The following is a 20,846-nucleotide window of genomic DNA, read 5'->3' as shown; positions in this document are numbered from 1 at the left end:
TTCATTTATAAATTCATTCAAATATTTCTTAAGTATCTACTACAAACCAGTGCCTGTGTTCATTCTAAGATGGGGTCCCTGCTCTTAAGAGGTAGTTGGGAAAAGAAAACAAATATGTTACAAGGGCAATAAATGAGTTATGTACAAGGTAATGAGTAACTCTCCTTTCTGAGTACACACTACAAGTTAAGCCATATCTTAAAACTATAACAATTATACACAAAAGCAAACTAATGTAGTAGGCACATTCATCTTGCCCTCCCAAATCAAGATGGTTAGAGGATGGGTGTGGCGCCTATATGTATACAGTCACTCTGAGACTATGAGGCATAGAATGAAAATAATTTGGTTATAATCTACCTTACTCATATACACATTCATAGCTGCCCTGCCCAGATACTGAGAACCACTTTGGATCAACACAAGTCATTTGCATTATTAATTGCCAATCATGATGATGCTCAGAATTGAATCACCTCCATCCATACCTAGTGGGAAACAGTTCTTTTGCCTTTTAAGGTCGTTAGATTCTGTTTCTAAAGCTTGAAAGTCACAGTGGCCCTTCACTGTTTGTTCAGCTGATCACGAATCAGAGGTAATGACATTTACATTGCTAATAAACTTTGCATCAAGTGTGTTAACTCTTGGTTTGGTATAGTTTCTTCTACCTGAGAAAAGCTTATTTGACCCCCTCTATGAAATCTGAACAGTCTCTTACTTATATATCCATAAACACACACTCATATTAAATCTAGAAGTGCATAAAATTCCCTAATTATTTCCATATGAGAATCAGGAATGATGTGCAAAACAAATTAAAATATGTGTTGTTACTTTATCCTGACATACACAGTAAATTACCTGACAAATCTGGGAACATTAGGAGAGCACCTTTCAGTCATTATGGTTGACATAAGCCTATGTGACAATGACCTCTTACGTTGGGTTTGTAGAATTAGACTAATAGAAAAATATGTATTTTGATGGAGATTAAATCCTGGCTAATGTGGAGAAAAACTGAAAATTTTATTAATTAGGCTTTTCAGTATACCAAATTTCAAGCAGCTAAATCTTTGCTTCCTTAATATTTCTTTGATCATAATTATTAGCATATACTGAGTGTTACTAGATTACTGGTGTGAGATGAAAACGAAGAATACCAAACTCAGCTTCTTTTATTAATGAGAACAAAATGACCTTAATCTAAAACTAGATAACTAAATGACCTCATACCAAAGTTAGATAACTAAAAAAATCCCACTGGCTTGCTTAAAGTATAACTGATAGCTATTTAAAATATCTGCTAATTGTTAATTGCTTTAATCTGCTGCTTGACCAGGCATGAATACATACATGAATAAATATATAAATAAATGTACACAGAGACAAATGTTGATCATTAAGGTGCTCTTATCTCAATAAAATCCATATTATAAATTTTATAACACTTATAAACTTGTAAAGTGTTTGGAGATCTACCAATAGCTCATATAATTTAAATAATACTTTATCGTAAAGTCCAATAAAACATAAATTCAGAGTTAAATTTAATGAATAGGATTTGATATGTGCTTAAAAATGATAACCAACAATTTTGAACAATTTTCTATGTAGCAGATGCTTTGTTATTTCTATGCATTATATAATTTGATTTTCATTAGAACACTATAAGGTGGACTGTATTATTTGCATGTCACAGAGAAGATTAAGAAATTTTAGTGAGTTAAGTAACTTGCTCACTTACGGTTAATACGTGACAGAACTTGGATTGAAACCAAATTTTAGTGGCTCCAGAGCCAAATTCAGCTCATATTTCGTCTAATGTGGTTTAGAAATTTGAAGGCCTGGAATGGAATCTCAGTGTTAATCAACTATTAGTCCTAAGACCTTAGAGAAATATTGAACATTCCAAACTTCAATTTTCTAATATATAAAATAGAGCCAATGCACCATCCCAATCATTTTCACCAAATTACCATGAGGATTAAATAAATAATGTAAGCAAGAAAAGTGTAGAGTGCTCTACAAATATCATTTTATCACATTTTAATTTCTTAACATTTTATAACTCCCAAGGTATTCTGTGGGTCCAAACACTGACATTAAACCAGAGATCTCATTAGAAAAAGAGAATTTAGGAAGCCACTAACGTAATCTTCCACCACAGGAAATTTTAGGCAGGTTGCCCAGAATGGCATAGGGAAAATACTAGAAAAAACACTCACTCTTTGTGGGTATCATAATAAATGAAAGAAAGACCAGTGTTATGGACTCAGTATTTATGTCCCCCTTACCCCCATAATTCATATTTTAAAGTCCTAACCACCAACGTGACTGTATTTGTAGACAGGCCAGGAGGCCAGGTGAGAAGGTGATAAAGGTCAAATGAGGTAATAAAGGTGGGCCCTAATTTAACAGGGCTAGTTCCCTTATAAGTAGAAAAAGAGGTATCAGAGCATTCTCTTCTTAACATCGGAGCACACAGTGAGAAGGGGGCATCTGCAAGCCAGGAAAAGAGCCCTCACCAGAAACTGAATTGGCTGAAGACTTGTTCTTGGACTTCTCAGTTTTCAGAACTATGAAAAATTTGTTAAGCAAGTCTATGGCATTTTGTTATAGCTGCCCAAGCAAACTAATATAGCTGGTATCATGTTCACCCATCATGTTGCAAAGAGCAGGGCCAACTGAACTCTGTCGAGCTGCCAGCTAGGGAGCAGTGTGGTCTGACGAATCACATGAGGGGCTGATAACCTGGGGTTGTGGCCCATGGAATTTAAGAATGTCCTAGGCAAGGTTAGCATGAATGGGGTTCAGTATAAACTACTTTCCCTGGAATGAAACTGTCCAAGTTCAGCAGGTTACTGTAAATATCCTTAGGAAACAATTAAACCAAACCAAGAAAAATGAAAATAGATCCTTAAAGGTGCAGTCCCATGTATGTAAATACAAATTATGGCAAAAGCTTGAAACTGAATCCATGCAAAGAGTAGACAGGAGCAAAATTATGATTACAGAATTTACAACTGTGCAACGAAAGAATTTCTACATTAAAAATAAGTAACAGTTTACTTTGTATCTTTCCTTTTTTACCAAGCACGGTTCCTTCTAAATCTAGTAGAGTTTCCTGAACTAGAAGGGAAACTAGTTGTTACATATAAAAACAAGTACAGTTATAAAAATTACTTCTGCAGCTTATTTTCCTCAGGCTGAATAGAAGATCTTATTTTTTGTAAAGCTGTGTTTTAATTTACAGGAAGATGAGCAAATTTTCAAATGCAAACATAGTTTCCTAGGAAGGTCTATCCTTAATTCCGAGTGATTTAAAAGTCATAGTTGGTAAAACGTTTCTCCTTACCTATTCCTTTCACCCTAATTATCTTCCAGATGATTTAATGAGAATGTCATTTGCTGAGCATTTATTCCATGTAAGGCACTACTCTAGGTACTTATGGTAGGCACTGCTAGTTGTCTTTCCAATCTCCAAAATACCAGAAGTATGAGCTCAGCAAATTGCTTCCCAGATTAAGAAAGCATTTCCCAGAATTCCTTGCAGCTAGCTGGGACCACATGACTGGGTTCTAGTCAATGGGATATGAGTAGAAGTGATAACTTCCAGGTCATGCCCTTAGAAAGGTGTGTTTCCTCCTTTTTTCCTTCCTGTAATCTGGAATGTGTAAGTGGTAGTGAGTTAAGCCTGTAAAAAATAATTGCACACCAGAAGTGCCTAAGCAACAACATAGAGTAGACTGGGCTCCCAATAAGCTGTAATACCATTTCTGAATTGTTAGGTGAGACAGAAACAAGCCTCCATCTTATGAAAACCACTTTATTATTGTGCTCTTGTTATAGTAAACTACCCTGTCTTTTCATTAATAGAGGACTGTACATATGCCTTGTAAAGTCTCACTATTCCAATTTTGCTAGCAAATTTAGGCTTAGAGAGATTTTAAAACTTCCTCATAACCACTTCGGTAGTAAGTGGTGACGCTGGTTTTTAAATCAAGTACCTTTCCCATTAGATCTTTTTTACACTAATAGAGAGAAAATGACTAATTTATAGAAAATTAGAACTGTGCAGTTTTCAACCTCTGATCTGTTAATCTCACAGGATTATAAAGACTTTAATTTCCTTAGATTAGCATTAGTGCTACAAACCCTTATTTTTCTAATAAAGTGTCTAGCAGTTGGTTACCAGCTCCTCCAGGACTTATATTTCATAAAATGTTCCATTAGGAAAATTACGGAGAAAAAGTATGCTGATTCTCCTGGACTATGAAATGGAGAGCTGCTAGTCAGGATGCTATAACAATTTACAGAATAATACACTGGACATGCACATTTGGCAGAAACACATCGGAGGAGGTTTTTTGAGTGTGCGCTCTCTTCCCTGGTATTATCCTTAGGTGCTCCTTTAGTTCTTGAGGAGACATCAAGGAACAAATTAGACAAAGTCCCTACACACATGGAGATTATACTCAAATGCATCCACTATAGATAATGCCCTACAAAAATTAACAAGTTTTCAATGTGTGCCAGTAATTTGCATTTTAAAAATAAACTTTACAATTTGGAATAATTTTAAATTTATAGAAAAATTACAAAGATAGTAAACAGAGGGTTCTTATATACTCCTTACCTCATTTCCGCTAATGTCAACATCTTATGTTATCATAGTAGTTTTGTCATTAAGAAACCAATATTTTGTTGTTGTTGTTGTTGTTTTTGAGATGGAGTTTCGCTCTTATTGCCCAGACTGGAGTGCAATCATGCAGTCTCAGTTCACAGCAACCTCCGCCTCCTGGGTTCAAGTGATTCTCCTGCCTCAGCCTGCTGATTATCTGGGATTACAGGCATGAGCCATCTCACCTGGCTAATTTTGCATTTTTAGTAGAGATGGGGTTTCACCATGTTGGTCAGGCTGGTCTTGAACTCCCGACCTCAGGTGATCCACCTGGAAGGTTCTTTCAAAGACAGGAGGCATGACCTTCTTCACCCTGTCCTATAGTCTGCTGCTTGCCACATAGACGTGATAGGCATTTTGAGTACCACGGTCACACTTTAGGCATAGTAAAATGTTGAGGCTAAAAAGGGCTGGGATTTCTTAATGACTCTGAGGAGTCATCAAACCAATCCTGTATTTCAGACCTCCAGACTTCTTTTATGTGGGAGAAAAATAAACTATCAATTTAAGCCATTATTATCAGGGCTCTGTTTCTGTGTCAAATGCAATTTCTAACTAATATAGAGAGTTTGGAGAAGAGGTAGAAGGAAGTAACATTTATTGAGGACTTGCTGTATATTAAGTACTTTATATATTTTCATTTATGTAATCATCAAAACAACTCTATGCTTATTAGTTGAGAATACTGAAGATTAGTGAGGCTAAGATTCTTGCTTAGGGTTATATGGCTGAGTTTTGAAACTAAGCCAGAATTTAAACCAAACTTTGTTCTCCCATAACACCATGCTAAAATATCTTGCATATAATAGGTACTCAGACCTATTAGTGGTTACTAGCAGTGGATACAAACATGTACATTGCTATACCTCACTCAACAAGTAATACAGGTAAATATCTAAATAAATACAATTATATATACTTAAATAGACAACAAAATAGAGACACACATCCATAGTTTCAGTCTTCCTGCTATCCCCATGATCAGCATCTCAAACAGTTCCACTGGCATCAGGGCCATTTCAGGAGTGAAACCTCAGCTCTTACTGCCCCCAGTCCACAAATAAATTATACGTTTTCTCTCTGGGCCAGAATGAAAAACCATTCAAACCATAGATCAACATACCCACTCAGTTTATACATTCATATTTACCGAGCATCTGCCATATGCCAAACAACCTGCTACTTGTTGTGTACACATTGTTGAAGAAGACATAGTCCCTGTTCTCCAAAAGCTTATAGTCTAGTGGGAGGAACAGAAAAAGAAGTAGGTAATTACATTAGAGTAGAGTTTTTCAACCTTGGCATTAATGACATTTTGAACTGAATAATTCAGTGTTGTGGGGTGCTATGCACTGTACAATATTATAGGGATGTAGGTAGCATCCCTGACCTCTACCTACTAGATGCCACTAGCATCCTAACCCCTTGTTATAACAAAAAATATCTCCAGACATTGTCAAAAGTTCCTGGTGGGGTGAGGGGGGTGCAAAATCATCCTCCTACCACCTATCCTCTCACCCACTAAGCCATTGAGAACTGCTGCAATGCAGTATAAAATGCTATAAAATGACAAAAGAAAGACGGGTATTGAACAACATGAGTCTAGGGGCAGGAAAGTTTTCTGAAGGAGGCAACACCTTCACAAAGGCCTGAAAGTTCCATAAAATTCAGCCAGATGAAGAAAATATATGTTCCATATGTGTATCAGGAAGGCCTCTGAGCATGTGCAAAGACTCAGTTTATAATGAGTACAACATACCTGGAGGACTAAAGGTGGCTTAGAAGGCATGGAGTGCGGAAGTATGCATGAGGGAAGTAGGAAAACCTACATATGCCTGCCTACCAAGGAATGCAGAGGAGAAGAAAGAAGGGGTTCAGTTCTGGATATGTTAAATTTGAGTTGCCTGAGGGACAACCAGGTGTAGATGTCCAAAAGACAGTTAGATTTCCATTTCTGAAACATAGGGGCATGACTCAGGCCAGAAGAATGAACACCACCTATCTATAGATGCCATATGTATAAATGAAATGACCCAGGGAGAGTGTAGTGTTTGAAAGAGGAGGCCATGGACCTGACAGTGACAAGGGAGACAGAGGTGAAGGAAAATCAGGGCAGTCCTGATGTCACACACAGAGAGCAAATGAGGAGAGTTTCATAACATAGCATAAAGGTCAAGTAAGATGAGGAGTGACACACATCCACTGGATTTGGAAATTAGGAAGACATTGGTGACCTTTGCCAGAAGTACCTCATTGGTATGTTCTGGGTGGCAGCCAGCTTACAGTGGGCTGGAATCAATGGGATGGGATAAAAGAGAGATACCTTCAAGACATTTGGCAGAAAGTAATGGAATGATGTAAAGACAGCGCTTATGGTAGGATAAGTAACAAATGTGCCCAGAGTAAAAAAGGAAAACATTAGCATGATTTCAGGTTGTGTGGATACTGTTTATAGGCTGCTCTTGTTTCTGGCTCTCAGAGTCTCCTGGGTATTTATATTGACCTACCTCATGGAATTTCTGAATGTAAGCACCAATGGATTGTTTTTGCCTTTTAACAGAGCACCACATGATTCAGGGTGTCTTTATAGTACCTATTTACTTGCCTACGGTATGTCTTCTAAATGATAAATTGACTTTAATACCTGACTCATTCTGCACTACGATTATAGGGCTCCCTTTAAAAAGAGAATGACTCCAATAGTTGAAAAGAAATGAATTCAAAACAATATGCCATTATATCTGTCAAGATCCAAAAATATATTTCCATTAAGTGTGTTTATGAAAATCCTTCCTTGAATTGAGAGGTTTCGGTATGTAATCTAACAGCCTTGGAATAATTGACTCACAGGAGATGAAAACTGAAAGGATGTTACAGACTTTCCTCCTCTTTCCTCAACCCTCATTTAATCAGTGATTTGATAGGAATCACTTTCCTCACATCTTATAGTTCTGTTCCTTCTACTCGATGGCTACTACTGTGACCTTTATCATCTCCTCCATGTACCTCTGCAATAGCCTCCTGAATGGTTTCCTTGCTCACCTTTGCCAAGCCTTTGCCATACTTAGCAAGAATGATCTCTCTGGAATACATATATGAACAGTTCATAATTCTACTTAGAACCCTGTCATAGCGTCTCACAAATTCTGGAATCCTTATGTCACAGAAAGACTTTTCCATTTGTTCCAATGATCCTTTGCAGATTTTATCTTATACTTATATTCCAGCCATAAAGGACCACTGTTAGGTCCTGGGGCTTTATGCTGACTCACTTCTATAGACCTGTGCTCTTATAGTTTCCATCCCCATGTTCATCTGGATAGTGGGATTCAAACTCAGTTCAAGCATTTCATCTGTTAAGTCTTTGTGAATTTCATCTCTCTCACCTAAACCCAGATAGGATTGACAACTTTTCTTTTGGTGCCCCCAATGTACATAGTACAAATATATGTAACAGTCTCGAAACCACTTTTTTGCATGCATTTGTTTTCATAGATGTCTTTTCTATTAAACTGTCACTTCCTTGAAGACAGGGGCTGCTTTTTACATTTTTTATGTCTCACCAAAACATGGCGTATCAGCAGCCCTGTAGTATCTGTTTAAAGGAATTTAGTCTAAGCCTCTATTATTACCAATAAGGAAACAAGGCCCGAAAGAAGCTAAATGACTCGCCTAAGGTCACTCATCTAATGAGTGGCTAAGTGAAGAATAGAAGTTGTAGCTGTTGCCTGACTTACAGCTCTTGTGCTATATTCGGCTGCCGCCCCATTGACTTAAAAGGAGGGCACCCAGGGCCCAGCTCTGTAGGTTGCCAACTTGGTTCAAGAAGGTTTTAATATGAAATATTTAAGTAAATATTTAATGAGGAGCTATTACTCTTTTTTGGTTGAAAGAAACAGTGAGCTAGATCATTTTAAAATGATGTATTATTGGCTGGGCATGGCGGCTCATGCCTGTAATCCTAGCACTTTGGGAGGCCTAGGCGGGCAGATCACAAGGTCAGGAGTTCGAGACCAGCCTGATCAACATGGTGAAACCTTGTCTCTACTAAAAATACAAAAAAATTAGCCGGGGGTGGTGGCATGTGCCTGTACTCCCAGCTAGTCAGGAGGCTGAGGCAGAAGAACTGCTTGAACCTGGGAGGTGGAGATTGCAGTGAGCCGAGATCATGCCATTGCACTCCAGCCTGGGTAACAGAGTGAGACTCCGTCTCAAAAAAACAACAAAAAAAATTATGTATAATTTTACTTTATATTCACCTGCCTCCCTACTCCCCACTCCCTTCCACCTGGTTGACCTTACCAATTAGCACTTAGGTATTTTCAAAGGCCTTCAAAATCTTTAAATACATACCAGCTGAAGACAAACTAATATGTTACCACATTCTTGTTGGCAGAAGAAATACTTGTCTCAGATTAAGAAGTTACTCTAAATATTTCATAAAATAACCTATAATAGGTTAAATTGTTTTAATTTGTTTGGCTTCTAAAACATATGAATAAAAATGAGAGAGTAATAAACTCTCTAGGATTTCTCCAGAATTATGTGATTAAGTGGCTTTTTATGAGAAAACTGTCTTTGGAATAGATTACAATTTTTTAAGTGACCATGATGATAACTAGTTTGTACTTTTCATTCATGACCACAGTAAAACAGAGCACTTAACTGATGAATCTGTTTTATTTGGAATGTTTTAATAGTTCTTGGTATATAACATTAATATGTAAAGGCCTTAAAGAGCCCATTAAAGCACTGCACAACAAGCTGCATTTTAATAATGCAGAGACTATCTGAGATGGAGGCTAATTTCTGTTGTTTAGGTACCATAAACAAAAATAAAAACTTTCCCAAAAAGCTGAAGCTCTAAGTAAAAGAGGTTTAAAATGCACATGTCCTACAGATGGCAGAACTTAAACATCACTCCCAGAAGCACAGGAAAAAAGAAAAGGTTTAAAAAATTCCCTCCAAGCCCAGGCTTGTTTCAAGTCTTCTGTTCATAAGAAGATCAAGGGTACTATGAATATTTAACTTCTATTTTCTCCTAATAATAAGTCCTATTCTTTAATCTGTGAAATAAAACAAACTTACCCCATGATTAGGGTCTCTCAAAAGATAAAATGGTCTTTCATATTCTTTTAGGAGTTGATGGCACTTGAATACAAAGACCTGACGTACTGAGGTGAGGTGAAAAACTGAGGGCCATTTTGTCAATGACAGTTTCTAACCTCCATCGGAAAGGCAAGCATTTGGCAGGCCCTTCTCTCTTTTTTTTTTCTCCCCCCCCCAAGACAGAGTCTCACTCTGTCGCCCAGGCTGGAGTGCAGTGGCACCATCTCGGCTCACTGCAAGCTCCGCCTCTCGGGTTCACGCCATTCTCCTGCCTCAGCCTCCCGAGTAGCTGGGACTACAGGCGCCCGCCACCACGCCAGGCTAATTTTTTGTATTTTTAGTAGAGATGGGGTTTCACCATGTTAGCGAGCATGGTCTCAATCTCCTGACCTCGTGATCCGCCCGCCTCGGCCTCCCCCTTCTCTCTTAATGAGCAAAACTTCTGATATTAAAAAAACGCTACTCTGCCTGGGCAAACTTTTATCTCAAAGAGGGGGAATGAATAGGGAAGATTATTTTTCTCATCTTTTATTGAACATGCTAGAAGTTAAGACTCAGTCCTGCCATTCCCCATGCAAGCAGGGAGAAAGGGGGTGGTATTTGAGTTCTGTCACACTTACCCATCATGATTGCTAAAATCATTTTCCAACTTAGACTCTCTCTCCTGGGAAGGAGCCCGAGGCCATGAAAACCACTCATTTATCATATGCCCACACCACAGTGATCCTCTGAGCAGACATCCCGGACTGCCATAATTTGCTTGACAGCCCTGAGGTCAGCCTGCCTAGTGACTGAAGATTCTTTTCTTTTCCATCTTCAGATGTTACAATGCACTGCGCTTTGTGTACGTGGATGATGTTTCTGACCCACCATCAATGGTGGTGAGTCTAAAAAGGAAGATGTGATGATGCAATAGGGCTGAGCTTTAGCGGCTATACACAGAAGGGAAATGTCACAAAAAACAAGAACTCTTGCAAAATGCTGCCCAGCACTGTAGAGAGAGCTCTGCAACAGTCTACATGTTAGGATTTCAGAAACCTGCTTCGACCTCACGCGAAACCTCCTGCCTCTGTGGTATTTTTCACATTTTGGTCTTAGTTTTCAGGCCAATTTCTATTATCTGAAACAGTTTCATGAGTTAACTGGTACCCCACATCTTTTCAGTGACAAAGAAGCATTAAATAATAACCACACCCAAGCACCTTGGGAAGAATTAAGGAAGGTATGTCAGCTTTAATTTTGAATTTTCTTGTTACTTGTGAGTTTGCCTCTCAGACTTAATGCCAGGAGGGAATAAAAATCATCATTACTCTCTAGCTGCTCAATGGCATACATGAAATGAATAGGAGGCTTAACTCCGGTCTAACTGGCTCAGTTTCTGCTTGTATCAGCAGAGAGCCAGAGACTGAATGATCCAGCTTCCTGTCCATTATCCCATCAAGTCCAAACCAGGTAGGGATGCCCAGACACACATATTCCATCGGAAAGAAGAACACCAAAGAGGAGAATAAAAGAAGTCTTGGAAAAGGGAGGGATGAATTTATTTTTAAAGTGGGCTAGTTGAGAAGTAGTGTGAAGATTTCTTTAATCCGCTCTTCCCTGTCGTGCAGAGAAGGGGAAAGAAATGGTAGCTCTCTCTTACCCCAGTAAAAGCCTAGATTACATGCCTATTTCCTATTTGTATATACCCATTGATGCTGAGCCTAATATGTGACTATCTTAGAGGGTCCCAGAGTTTCAAAATAATTAACCAAGCCTCACTTTACCTCACTAGCTCTATGATCAAAAGGAAAAATGTCAATGAGACACCATTAGTTTAGTCACTGGATACAAGTAGGTTTGTGAAAAGTCCCACTGTGCACGCCTTATGGAAAGCTATGTACCGGGCTAATTTGAAAAGAGGATGTTATTGTGATGTGAATGCTTATTACTAGTCTGAAACCTACTGTTGATCTGCTAATTTTTCTTTTGTGAGGCAGATCTAATCATAGTCAGATATCCAATTCTGTATTCATTAAACTGTCACCAAAGTGATAAAAATGACAATGGGAAAAAATTTAGCACAGCATAGCAGAAAGTACACGTTTAAAAAGGCCTGGGTTAACATCTCTGCTATTGTGTAGGGTCTATATGTGACTCTGGAGAAGTCACCTAACTTCTCTGATCTTCTGCTGCCATCCCCTGTAATGGGGAAACCATTATTTACGTCAGTGGGTTGTGCTCATCTTATAGGGTTATCAGCATTGAACAAGAGAGAGCACATAGCCTGGAGTCAGACCACTGGGACTTGAACTAATGTTCCTCAACTTCAGACAGCTTAGGCAAGGGGGTGAACCTCTTTGTGTCTCTGATCTCTCATTTGTAAGAGACGGGTTATGTTAGAATTTGTTTCATGTGATTAAACAGGACAACACATACATGGGGTTTAAGCCCAATGCCTGGCAACTGGTACTTCTACCTGTGCCATTTTGCCTATTTTACCTGTGACTGTTGTTACCATTATTTTACCATCCAGAATATACTACTATTCACTAATTTGTGGCTTTATTTCTTCATTTCTCCATTTTAGATTCTTTTTCTGCGCTCCTGAGAATTTTACGTGTTTAATGCTACATAAATATCATTTGGTTATTTCAGCTTCCCCTTGAGATAAATGTTTTTACCTGACGGATATGGTTTGGCTCTGCATCCTCACCCAAATCTCATCTTGAATTGTAATCCCTATGTGTCAGGGGAGGGACCTTGTGGGAGGTGATTGGATCATGGGGGTGGTTCCCCCCATGCTGTTCTCATGATAGGGAGTTCTCAGGAGATCTGATTGCTTAAAAGTGGCAGTTTCCTTTGCGCTCTCTCTCCTGCTGCCATGTAAGATGTCCCTTACATCCCCCTTGCCTTCCACCATGATTGTAAGTTTCCTGAGGCTTCCCCCACCATGTGGAACGGAGTCAATTAGAACTCTTTCCTTTATAATTATCCAGTCTCAGGTAGTATCTTTATAGCAGTATGAGAATGAACTAATACACTGACCTACATTTATTTATAATAACTACAGTACCAACAGTCCTAGAAAGTTAAGGTTTAATGGGATGTTTGGGATTTTCTAATTATCCACTACCTGTTACGAAGATAAAGTATCTTAGTCCCAGATGGTGTTCATGGTTCATTTACACACACACACACACACACACACACACACAAACACACACAATTCAAACTCCTAGAAAGTTTCTTTGTAATAATAGAAAATTATTTTGTTATTTTTAAACTTCTTTTAATTGTATATTTCCTATTCATTTCATATGATTACAAATGTTCCCTCTGTTCTTTCTATATTATCTGTATAGTGTGGTTTCAAAACTGTTTTTTCAGCTTTCCAGTAGTTCTTAGATTAAGGAAAAATGGGAATATTTGTATTAGAACATGTCTTACTTTGAATAGAATATATACCTTATTGACCAAGGAAATACAGACAGCAATGAAAGGGCTTTGGGTATATGACTCCCAAGCAGTATTACAGAACCCAGTGGGAGGCAGGGGTTGGCCTGGCTAATACTGCTTTTCTTAAATGACTTTGCTTAATGTTCATATCTAGAAAGCTGCTCTTTGCTGATGAAATTTTAATTTAATCTTTTCTAAACAGGGCTAATTTAAAAGCACCTCAAAACTGTTCAGTCCAAATGGTGACCTCAGTACTTGGTGAGGCTTCAGGGTAGAGAGTAAAGCCACTGAACTTTCTCTCTCTGCTTGGCTTATACTTTGCTCTGCCTAGCTAACATTAGATTCTCTCTTTTTTCCCCATAAATTGGATATGATGGAATGTGTGGACTGTCTTCATTAATAGATAAACTGAGGCTCAGGCAGAACCTTTCTGTGATTTATCAAGTGTCAGAGCTGTAAGTTGAATCTTGAGTTTCCCTCCAGGGCCATTCTATAAGATCACTCAGACCCCAGGGTTCCTTCTGCCCCAGTGACTTCAAGTAGCAGCTCATTTTCTTTTTCCTTAGTGAAAAACAGGCCCAGAGCATGCCCTATATAGTCCATAGTGTGAAAATGAGGTGTTGTTAACAGCAATATAATTAGGTATCTCGTGATTACAAATTGGGCAGAAATAATATCTTTTCAAAAGTTACACCACTGAAACCTGCACATGCTCCATTTATGAAGAATAAATAGCTACGAATCCTCTAAACACTGAGACAAATCTCAAGACTGGCAGATTCTCTTTCCCTGCTCTTCTACCCCTTTACACTGTCTTCCAGAAAACACGTTGCTCTCTTAGCAGTGGTGCAGTTAAGAGCTCTCTACACCCTCTTCCTCTGGATGTTCACGCAGGCAAATATAAAGTCTATTTGGAAAAAAAAAAAACCCTGTTCATTTAAATAACTTAAATGCCATTTTTATAACTCATAAGTATAGCACTGACCACTGTAATTTAATAGCCTCAGTTAGCTGGATGGCTAAAATACACAATTCAGTCATAACATGGGCTCTACTATTTTCATAGAAGGCTTTCCTTTGGTAGTAAGTACACCTCACTAAAAAACTGAGAATGAAAGCATGACACTGTGATTAACTCCCGGTCATCTTTACCACAGCAGGAACTCACAGCAAATTCTACCCTAGGAAAGTGCTAATACTTACTAATTGGGAAGAACGCTGAAGAAAAGTATACTGTAAGATCTTTGGACAGTATTTTTTTACAGAAAAGAATATACTATGAAAACTGCTTTGGAATTACGTTTTATTGTTTCATGGTCCAGATGGGGTTGTTGCATTATGTTAATTATTAACAAGATTAAAAAAAATTAAATGGAAGTATGTTAGTCCTAATTGAAGGCCGTATGTCTAAACTGCTCATGGAAGGTTTTTGGCAACTCTAATCCTCATATACTTTACTTCTCTGTGTCTTTTTTGTTATTGAGAGCAGGCCCCAATGGATTCTCAAAAGTCTCTACGACCTTATATTAAGTACATTATAAGGGAATGTCAATTTTCATATGGGAATATGGTCTGTTACAACCTACTTGGGGACTCTAAAACCTAAGCTTTTGCAGTGAGCTTTATCTATCCAACCCACCATAAAAAGTTACTGTTCAAAGGGAAGACAAAGGAAATAACTTCCCCAGGACTGAACAGAATTCTCCCCAAACATTAAGATTGCTTTCAATTATGATAAAAATGGATTACTTGCTGTCAATGGGAATGATAGCAAAACCTGGTTTGAGGGAAGAAACATTTTTTTGAAAAACTATAATAAACTGAAATATAACAAAAAATAACATTCAGAAAGTGTAAATGAAAAAAATATTAAAGTTTCTGAAAAAGACATTATTAATTGTTATTCTGTTTGCTGAACATTCCAAATATTCAGTTTTTCACTTCAATACTTTTTCCTTACCAAAAATTATTAGCAACAATGGTATTCTTGAACAACTTATTTTTTAAAAAGCCACAAGGAATACATTTGATTAAATCTCCATTTATATTTCTAAAATACAATTTCAAATAAGAATTCTCAAAAAAAAAAAAGAATTCTCACTAGGATTATTTTTCTTAAATTACTGAATTGAACATATCCTCTCATTTATTATACATGTACAAGAATGCTGAGTAGTTCAATTTTCATGCGTAGAACAATTACTTAAATACTTTAAAACACCCCCAAAAGATAACATAGTTCTGAAGAGTACACAGATACTCAAGTATCAAGAAAAGCAATTCTGTCCTTATGGTTATTAACAACAGACTAGCTAAGCCTGGTTCTACCAAAATGTCAACTACTGTCAACATTTTTAGAGAAAGTTCTTACACTTGTCTATACCATCCTTTAACTCATGTAAGTTATAACTAGGGTGACGATGTAATTTATTATCCAAACCAGGACAGTTTAGAGAATGAAAGAGGATGCTATTAATAGTCATAGGCCAGGAAGGCCCCAAGAAAATCAAGCTAAATGGTCACCTTAGTTATAGCCATCCTCCTTCATAATCTTTCTCCTGTCAAGAGTGTACACATGCAATAGTCCCCTTCTCCCAATTAAATTTTCATTTCCAGGGCATATAAGTCAAGATGAGAAAGGGAATAGGCGAGAGGAAGATCAGGCAGACTTCTTTCAACTTTGTAAAAGAAAAGCAGGCAAAAAGAAACAGAAGACCAAAGAAAACAAGATCAGTTACTAAGGGAGGGCAAAAGTTAAAAAAATTCACTTCACTCCCCCAATTATTTATTTTGAGCTTGTTTTTGCTTTCCTTTTAGCTCTTAGCCTAGTAGTATAGATTAGTAGTTCATTTAGATTAGTAATTTGTTATTGTTATAAAGCAGCTGTAACTTCAATTTAATTTGGCAGTCACACAAATAAATCTAAATAAACATTAGAATAAGAAGTGGTTAATTCCATCAAGTTTCATTAATGAACAGTACTCAAAGCTACTGAAAATGGTCCAGTGCTCTTAATATGGCAGTATGCTAATTTAGTCATGGTCAACTCATCATCATACACTTTATAATATACCTACTTTTTTGCGTATGTTACAGCAGGGAAGAGACTGTTCACCACTACTGATTTCTAGTCTTCTTTGTGACTACCTATATCTAAGCCCCAGTGTTCTGATTGTAAGTCACAGAAAATAATACCCTAACATATGACTTGAGCCAGCAAATGGCACTTGGCCTAAGGTTGACTCAGATACTAAAACTACCATCACTGCTGTAAGCCCATTATAAGCTGATGTTATTTTTGACACTAGTATTTTTGAAGCCAGTTCAGATAAAGAGGAGGCTCAATGCCAACATATGCTTGTAAGTAAGTAGGACTCTCATCTCAGGACAACAATATCTTATTCAAACCATGATACCAAGCCATTGTCTCAGTTGATATAGGTAAATTCTTTTTTTTTTCTGTTTTGTTTTTTTTAGACAAGGTCTCATTCTGTCACCCCAGCTGGAGTGCAGTGGCCTAATCATGGTTTACTGCAGGCTCAACCCCCTGGACTTAAGCAATCCCTCCACCTCAGCATCCTGAGTAGCTGGGTACAGGCACATGTGCCCATGTGCAGCTAGTGAACTTAAGTTGGAAACGACTAGAAAAAGACTTTGTAGACCTGTGATAATGTGATAAAGCAAAATTTTATGTAGGCATAAGATAAATGCCAATAAAAATAATCTTTTATCTTTATTTACTTTACTATTAATCACCCAATAGGGAATTTATACTGAAAAACATGAAAACTATCACTTAAAAGAATTAATGAAAATCTGAAACTAGGAAGATTCAAAGGAAAAAAATCATCCATAGAGTATCTGATCTTTTTTATTACTACTTCCAAAATGAAGAATTTTGCCTTCCTCAATGAAATGGCTTTCTAAGGCCTTTTTAATTTAAATCATTATGTCCCTGTGGGAGATACTTATGGATTATTCAACAACTATGCCAACTTTCTTCTAATGTTTCTTCCTATAAAGCTTAAAAACTACATTTCCTATATGTTCTCCCATGGATGATTTGGGTTCCATCATTCAGGAATGCTAAATTAGGTCACATGGGCCTAAGATCTGGCTGTAAGGCTGTGGGCTGTGGCAGAGGTGCAGGGTGGTGATACTTCCTAATGGTGGCAGCAGCTGCAGCTCTTTGAGCAGCCCAGTTCTCTGATAGGGCTTTAGAAGTCATATCTAGAAACTTAAGCTAAAGGTTGTTTTTCAGCCATCCCAGATATTCTTTTTTTTTTTTTTTTTCTTCCAGAGACAGGGTCGCACTCTGTCGCCCAGGCTGGAGTGAAGTGGTATGATCACAGCTCACTGCAATCTTGACCACCTGGGCTCCAGCGATCTTCATACCTAAGCGCTACCCACCCCCCTCACCCCCAAGTAGCTGGAACCACAAGCACATTAGGCACGTTGTCGCACCATTGCGCTCCGCCCTCCAGCCTGAGCAACAGAGCGAGACCCTGTCTAAAAAAAAAGAAAAAGAAAAAGAAAATAACTGGTGAGCTCCTGAATCCAGGAATATGTGCATTTATAACTTCATAGAAACCATCTACAGCATACGGCATTAAAAAAAATTGTTTTCAGAGTAAGCATTTTGTAAACAATTTAGGAGTGGGTATATATAAAAATTTCAAGGAACTCCTATTTTCTCTACTAAATTCTTCAAAATCTTTTAGTGGATGGACTTTTAATATCTCTAATAGGTTTCTATTGCTGCATAACAAATTACTCAAGAAAAAATCAGTGGCTTGGAACAATACCCATTTATTACCTCATAGTTCTGTAGGTTAGAAGTCTGAGTGGGTGTGACTGGATTCTCCGCTTAGGGTGTCACCAGGCATTGAACAGGATAGACTCTTACTTACAGGCTCTCAGTTCTTCCCCCTGGACTACTGGTTCTGCTTGCTGAGTCATTCATCTTTTTTGAACAGTAGTTTGAAACTAAGTAGTTTTATCAGCCTGCTTTCTGCAAGTTGAATTTTGGTATCTAACAGCCTCTTTTCACTTTGTAGTCTCCCTGTTCCTTTCAGTCCAAGCTGGCAGTGCTTCTGCTGATATAATTTTTCTCAAAAACTTGTGAGTCTCTTGTGGATGACACAGAGATGTTCTCTATCAGACTGAGGCCACGTCTACGAATCTTTTTGAGACTTCCTCTATCGTTGGCTTCTGTTGAGATGGCCGAGGGCAACACTCTTAAGGTTTACTGAAGCCCTCTAATTTGATATCTATTAGGCACAACTTTAATGTCTTAGGGACAAACGCTCTAATCTTTTGATCTTTCAAAGTTTCAGCAAAGAGTTGTATAACCACACTCTTAGCTTTTCTTTTTCCTATGCCACACTTTCAGAAGCAATCTCTTACTTTTACCATCTTTTGTCATCTGAATAGACTGATAATATCTCAAATTGTCAAGACTGAGTTTCTTTTTGTTTAATAGTTTACCCCAGTTCATCTCTCTGACATTTTACTCTAAGCAGCAAGAGTAAAATGGTAGTAAAAGAGTAAAACTCTGAGCAGGCCACATTTTCAACACTTTGCTTGAAAATTTCCTTAGCTAGATATCCTTGTTCATCTTTCACAGGTTCTCTTTTCCACGTAACTGAAGGAGACAATTCCACTAAGCCTTTTTGCCACTATGTAACAAGGATCTATCTCCATTCTTTCAATTCCCAATAATTTGTTTCCCATATCTTACTGAGCCCCTACCAGCAGAGTCTTTAATGTCCATATTTCTACTAAGAGTCTGTTCAAAGCAATCAAGGATTTTTCTATCATGCTCCTCTAAATTGTTCCAGCCTCTATCCACTTTCTGATTTCTTACATTTTTAGCTATTTGTTATGGCAGCACCCCACTTCAGGTACCTAATTTATATCTTCAGAAAAGTTCTACTTCCCTTGGTGGTTATTTTTTTAACAGCCACAAATCTGGGTTTTATATTTTTATGGTGGGTTTACTGCATCATTTTGTCTTAAAAGGTACAGCAACACTTTAATACAGTTCAGTGGTAGCCAAAGTCTAGGATGTATATATTACTTTGACTGTTTTTTACATATAAAATGTACTATGTTGACACCTAAGTTTGGATATAGGCATAACTTAGTATGTCAATGACTGCATATACAAAGTTAATCTGTATCCTTCACAGTCAGTAGCTTTACTCTTGAAATTATGATTTCATTCGTCTTTCATGTTCCTTCCATCTACCTTTCTTGCAGTCACTCCATCTGAGCTTATCACACGACATATGCACAGATATCTTTGTGCCAATTATTCATGGGTCCTATTGATACAAGTTACATAATACCATATTATTTTGCATTTTAATGTGGCCTGGGAACATTGGAGTTTTATGAGGTTGATATGAAATATATATTATGCTCATGTCTTACAGTCAGAAAAAGAAAGGTAAATAATATTATTGCCCCATAAGTCTTTTTTTCTTGGTTTGAAGTTCAAATTCTAAGTTGAAGTGTCCCAATACCAAAAATTAACCATATGAAAAACTCCCTGAAAAGATTAATTCAACTTTCACAATGTGAAGAAGTAAAAATCACCTTCACTAGAGCTCAAGATTTGAAAATGTCAGTCCAAAGAGAAAATCTTGAAATGATTCCGTTAGCAAGAAAAAAAAAAAGATGTCTAATATAATTGCCATGGTAATTACAGTATACCCTGTTACAAACTAGTTTGTGGTTAGTAAAGTGCTTTTTTTTATGTTAGATTCTTTAGGATGAAGACATAATGAATACAAAGTTTTGAAAACTAAAAAATAATATTAGTAAATTGTGACATGCTTTCAGAAAGATTTCTTAAAAATACAGCCCAAACTAAAACCCATTAAAATGAGCTTGTTTTCTTAATATTCCTGAGACGACTCAACTGCCTCCCCTGCCATGTTAGTTTGTGGCGCTCTGGTTCATGTGTTTTCTAGTCTGCATCCTGCTCCACCGTGATGAGAGATACTATCTTGAATGGGGTATGGACTGGGCTTTTCTCTGATTAAGGCTAATTGTTGTTATACTATGCAGCTCACTACAGAAGTTTCCTTGTTCTATATCCTCCTCATCATGGCATGGTTCTAACGTGCTTTAGTCTTAAGTGTTCAAAACATGTTACAGACTTTTTTTGATGAGTAAATCATGTGATACACTTGAATATGTCAAATATGAAGTCCATTTATAATATATATATAACCTGTAATATTCTGGTATGTATTTATTAAAAAAAAAACCTCTATGTATGAGGTGGTGGTGAAAATATGCACATGATACACCAAAAGCATGAATCATATGTTAGAATTTGGATTCTGAAAATCCCATAAAGTTGTAATAAATGCCATAATAAGTTCCATGAAACTAAAGTTTTGCCTGCACAAGAACTTTTGAAATTGTGACATCTTATACCTGAATGTTTGGTACATAAAAAAATTAGCCTTAACTTTATTGTTCATCTTTCTAAAAGAAAGATGAACAATAATTCTTAGATTCAGAAATTTTATTTTGGAAATAAAAAGGATTTGTTATATTGATTCTTTTAATAAATTAGTGGGACACTTTGCTATAAGCAACAGAT

The 20,846-nt window shown here is 37.3% G+C and overlaps 1 protein-coding gene across 8 annotated transcripts in view; it reads right to left on the bottom strand.

The window, feature by feature from the left end:
- Positions 1 to 20,846, bottom strand: part of ZNF385B (zinc finger protein 385B) — a 427,950-nt gene that overhangs the window by 135,570 nt on the left and 271,534 nt on the right. Inside the window, exons 1-2 of one of the 8 annotated variants that reach the window (XM_058440611.1) lie at positions 7,189 to 8,090; positions 5,832 to 5,921 (exon numbers count right to left, since the gene is read on the bottom strand). The exons of 6 other annotated variants lie outside the window; for them this stretch is intronic. In XM_058440611.1, the coding sequence (XP_058296594.1) occupies positions 5,832 to 5,838 (7 nt within the window). In that variant the 5' untranslated portion in view covers positions 5,839 to 5,921; positions 7,189 to 8,090. Of the gene's footprint in view, positions 1 to 5,831; positions 5,922 to 7,188; positions 8,091 to 20,846 lie in introns of those variants that run through there. One more of the 8 variants, XM_058440618.1, reaches the window with a different exon arrangement.

This window comes from Hylobates moloch, unplaced genomic scaffold (assembly GCF_009828535.3).
Source record: "Hylobates moloch isolate HMO894 unplaced genomic scaffold, HMol_V3 SCAFFOLD_1, whole genome shotgun sequence".
NCBI lineage: Eukaryota > Metazoa > Chordata > Mammalia > Primates > Hylobatidae > Hylobates > Hylobates moloch.
This window is presented reverse-complemented; position numbering and strand designations above follow the sequence as displayed.